General features: G+C 32.4%; 1 protein-coding gene across 1 annotated transcript; it reads left to right on the plus strand.

The window, feature by feature from the left end:
* Positions 1-236: 236 nt before the first annotated feature.
* On the plus strand, positions 237-2,077 carry LOC120177307 (protein MHF1 homolog). The gene is made up of 6 exons (XM_039183499.1): positions 237-280; positions 570-697; positions 817-885; positions 1,232-1,315; positions 1,526-1,545; positions 1,943-2,077. Exons 1-6 carry the CDS (start codon positions 237-239, stop codon positions 2,075-2,077), a joined length of 480 nt encoding a protein of 159 aa, XP_039039430.1.
* Positions 2,078-5,102: the final 3,025 nt, after the last annotated feature.

Below are 5,102 nucleotides of genomic sequence, written 5' to 3' on the forward strand. Positions count from 1 at the left end.
TGAAGATATATATATATATATATATATATATATATGAAAATATAAGAATATAAATAAATATATATAATAAATAAATAAAAGTTATATATAAAAATATAATATAAATAATATAGTAATAATGAAAAATATTTAAATATTGATAAAATATAAATAAGGGTCTGTTTGGTCCCGTTTTCCTGTGTTTGGTTCCCGTAAAACATCAAAGTCAACGTATTTTGTTTTATAGTCAATGGAAAATGGAGAGGAAAACACGGGAAAATGACTTACAGTTTGGAAAAGGGTAAGTTGTTTTCCATATTTCTCTCGTCCCTTGCTCCACAACGAGAAGAAGATTTGTTCTCCCGTCCCTTACTCCACACCAAAAAATCGATCGATCTAGTGGCCTCCTTCTCACCGGCGAGGCGGGCAGTCGTCTTCTCAGGTATCTCTCTTTTCATCTTCTCCCTTTTCATCTTGCTTGACCTCATTTTCTTGATTCATCTTTCTTGACCTCCATTTTCATTTTCACCGACGAGGCTGGTTTTCAGTTCTTCAGATTGTTGTTTTAACATTTACATCTGATTATCAAGGTCGGGAAATTATAACCCTAGATTCGAAAATGGATGTAGGAGCGATTTCGAGAAAGATGACGACTCAGTTTCTGATCTCTTGAGAGATCGCTTTCGTCTCTCTGCCATCTCCATCGCCGAATACGAAGGTCCGTTTTTCACCCAATTCTGTTTTTTATTTTCGGCTTCTTTTTCTTAAATAAACTATTACAGAATTTCCGTTATAGACTGAATTGAATTTTCAAATCTTCAACTAAATGAAGCACAGCTAAGAGAAACAGTATGGAGATTTCTCAACCAATTGTAGCTTGCATCGCCGATTTGGCCTTCAAATACATCGATAAATACGCAACATTCTGTTATTTTCTATTTCAGTTTTCCTTTTATGTTATTTCTACTTTCTTATTTTTATTTGAAAACATCTTAATTGTCAAATTCACTAGATTTGGTTTCTATATAATCGTTGTTTTATTGGGTTTAATGGTGTAGCTGAATAAATAAATTATTTTGATTTTGTGTCAATTTGTAAAATCGGCCTCCATTGGAGGTTATCATTGCTATTATATTAAGAACATCTATGAACTTGGTATTAACAATGTCAGAGTTGTTTCTGCATTTGTTGTTTGACATTATTATGAAAAAGCTCCCCTGAACCAATGAGAACCATTCGGCTGCTTGAGTTGCAGGTCTGCTGGCAAAGGACCTTGAGCTATTTGCACACCACACTGGTCGTAAATCCGTGACCATAGGAGATGTCATAGTTTTTGGTGAGCGTGTCACTAATCTCAAATAATTGATTTATTTCTTCTTTTATGCTTTTATTTTGAGTTAGTGACGCTGACAAGCATTATCATCTTTATGTAGTGATTTATTTTGAGATACAGAGACCCTGCTTCTTTCATATCGATGTGTTACAGTAGTAGATTCATATTTGTTCTGATTTATAGAAATATAAAACCTATTCACTTCAATTTCAGCTCATAGAAATAAACATTTTGTTGTCTCGTCGAGGTCCATTTCATATCAATAGGTTAGAAGTAGCCGAATGGTATCAATATGTTGAGGTCCATTTATATCGACAAGTTAGAAGTAGGCAGCTCGTTTTGTTCAGGTCCATTGAAACATAAAATCTATTCTCGTCCATTTTCAGCTCATAGAAATGATCATTTACTGCCTCGAGGTACATCTCATATGGACATGTTCAAAGTAGCCAATTTGTATATGTTCATATCCATAGAAACATGAAATCTACTCTCTTCAATTCTCTGCTCATAGAAATGAACGTTTAGCTACTTCTTTGTGGTATGTATCATATTGATCCATATTTTGCTCAGTTCCATTGAAACATAAAATGTGTTCTCTTCCATTTTCTGCTCATAGAGATGAACATTTAGATGTGTCTGTTGAGGTCCTTCCGCGATGAGCTTAAAGCAAATGAACCCCAATGTGAAAGAAAGAGGAAGAAAGTACCCAGAAAAGACGACAAGGCTATTGAAATATTGTGCATATCCCTGATTTCTGATTCATGATTTTGGATAATTAATCCTATCTGCAAATATCGGACATTACAAGTCTTTTACACACTAGAAGCTTACAAAAATATGCAAAACCATGATGAATGGTAATTCAATTTGTAATACAATCTACTTTCACCTTAAATTTTTATAGGTTAAGTTACTTGTGGATTACTTGTATTACAAGATTGTTAGTTATTAAGATGAGTTCAAATTACTCGTTACTGTGTGAAATGAATTCAAATATATTAGCTCTCTGTTTTTTATAAACCTAAAATACAGATTTTTATAAACCCTACATAAAATAAACCTAAAATAGTGTATTTATAACACAATCAACATAAATTATTAATATTATCTAAAATACAAATTTTTATAAAATATAATTATTTATAAAAAAATGAACCTTTAAAAATAATAAAGAATAAAACATATCGAATATGTATGCTTTTATTAAAAACAGATTCTGAAAACTGTTTTCAGAAAAATTAATCAAACAGTGTAAAACATTTTACAATGTACCATCCAAACATTAGAAAATGTTTTCTGGAAAATGATTTACATTTCTGTAAAACATTTTCCAGAATTCATTTTCCGGAAAATGTTTTCAGTGAAACAAACGGACCCTAAATGAATATTTAAAAGTTCTATAATATATATAAGGAAAAAATAAAATAGATAAGAATTAGAAGGAAAATAAATATTACAAATGCGAAGTTAAGATTAAAACAAAATACACTTACAAGATCTGATGTAGTAATCAATCAATCAATCCAAGTAATTAAATAAAGCGTGAATCTAAAGTAAGAATGAGATAAAAGAAAATAAATTGAATGGAGAAATAATTCTCTAAAAAAATTATTGGCTCCTTCCTCCTCTTTTTCAAACAAAAAAAGTCCGCCTCTCATTTCAAAATAAGAGTGCTTATTTATATACTCTCAAAAACCCTAAAATAAAAAAAATTAGCATGTTTTCATTAATGCGAGATATACTAATTAAAAGGAAAAACTCCTAAAATAATAAAAATATCTTAAATTACCCTAAATAAATAATAAAAAATATATAAATCTGAATTTACTCATAAATAATCAATAAAATAATTAAAATTTTGGAATAAATTAAAATTTTCGTATTGGACCCGTATTTAATTTTCTGCACGCACTATCTTTGCTAAAATGAACATATTTTGAGTTTTTCATGTCCGATTGAGGCGTTTAAAGATGCATTGGAAAGCTAACTGAAATTCGGTTCTATCTCAAGAAGACATCATGTCCTGAAAACATTATGATATTGCTTGAAAATTTGTTGCAAGTCGACTAATGTCCCAAACTTTAAAATCGACTTCAATAAAATGTTTTGGACCTCGGAAAAAAGATAAGTCGGACAAAAAATCAAGTATCATAAATGTGATATGGTAACTCATCACACATCTTATATTTAGCTCGTGGTATTCTCGCCCAAAGTTGTTTATTTGAAATGAGACAATATGCTAGCTACATAAGAAACACCTCATTTTAGGACACCATCTGTCTTATCCCGAGCCCTCCTTCATCAATTGATTGAAAAATTTGCTCTCAACACACAAGGTTCACCTTTTTATCATCTAAGTGACCTCAAATAAAATTTCTAGTTTGCCTCTCAATCTCAACATAGACTCCTCCTTTTGGTAGATAGTTTGTTTACATTGTGTAGGTATATGTTTCTGTCCAGGTTTACAAAAATACTATATTATTATTATTATTTATTAATATTACATTTTACATTTTTTTTGTAGTCCCCACTCGAGGCCCAATACGTAAGCCCAATACAACCAAGACCCAGAGCCCAATCCAGTCAACCCAACACTCAATCCGATCCAATAGCAAGGTCCAAACCAGTACCAAAATCGTGTCCCGAATCCAACCTGACCCGATTATCATACCCCTAGGGTTTTTGAAACCCTAACTCTAAGGATCTAATATTACTATCACCGCCGACTGCTCCTGCTGCCGGTAACAGTCTGACCAAACAAAGATAATATGCAATAGATCAGTAAAAAACCATTAAACATTTGATTAAATCCCGAAAATAGGGATCTTGTCTACTCAACTCAGAGAAGTCGGAGTACTTTCCAGCGTGTTTAATAATTTCCATCGAAGCAAGCATAAAGGGAGGGACAAATAAAATGAAAGGAGGAGAAGACAAAGGGATAACAAAGGGGAGAACCAAACAGAAAAAAGGAAGAGAGAAACTAGTTCGAAAAAAAGAAGAAAACTGAGAGAAAAAAATATCATATTCGAACCAAATACAAAGAACAAAACCGAAAGAAGAAAAAAAGAAATAGAGAGGGAAAAAGTCTTACCTTGGTTTGGAGCTTGTCGGAGGGAAGCCAAAGTGTCGTCGGAGACTTTGTTTTTTTGAAAGGTAATCTCTAGATCTATAAGGCTAGGGTGGTTTTTAGGCAAAAATATGTGGGGTTTCGAGTAGAGGGGGCCGAGGGAAACCACTTGGGGTAATTTGTTCTCGCTGGCCACCGTCGACAGCTGTGAGCGTCGCCGTGAGCGGCGTTTGATGTTTCCTCCGATGAGGAGGGTTGAGAGAGTTCTTAACACTCTCTCCCTCTCTGTTTTTAGGGAATGGGAGAAATAAAGGGAAATAAGAGTTTAAGCCTGCTTCCATAGGCTGCTTCCATAGGGGGCTTCTGCATGTTTTTGCTTTAGGTTATAATAGCATTTTAGGTCCTCACACTTTGTAATGTCATATTGAAGTCATTTAATGTAGTTCTAATTTCTTTGATTTCAAAAATTTATTTTTCAGAACTTATGTTTTAGTCCTGTTTTTGTATGTTATATCATTCTTGTAAATATTTGACTTTGGTCCCAATGTTTATAAATGTTACATTTTAGTCACTGATTTAATGTTTTGTATATTTTCCTTGATGTTTGAATTTGGCCATGGTATTTTCAAATATTCTACATTAGTCGTTGTTTTACTTTTGGCTTAATTATTATTCGGCCTTCATGTTTATGTTTTAATGCATTTTAGTCATTCATGATATTTA

The sequence above is a fragment of the Hibiscus syriacus genome, unplaced genomic scaffold (genome assembly GCF_006381635.1).
Source record: "Hibiscus syriacus cultivar Baekdansim isolate YM2019G1 unplaced genomic scaffold, ASM638163v2 tig00112285_pilon, whole genome shotgun sequence".
Classification (NCBI taxonomy): Eukaryota; Viridiplantae; Streptophyta; class Magnoliopsida; order Malvales; family Malvaceae; genus Hibiscus; species Hibiscus syriacus.

Coding starts and splice junctions, on each gene's coding strand:
- LOC120177307 (XM_039183499.1), top strand. CDS start 237: ATGGAGAGGAAAACACGGGAAAATGACTTACAGTTTGGAAAAGG. Junction 281..569: donor GACTTACAGTTTGGAAAAGG/GTAAGTTGTTTT, acceptor CTGATTATCAAG/GTCGGGAAATTATAACCCTA. Junction 698..816: donor CTCCATCGCCGAATACGAAG/GTCCGTTTTTCA, acceptor AATGAAGCACAG/CTAAGAGAAACAGTATGGAG.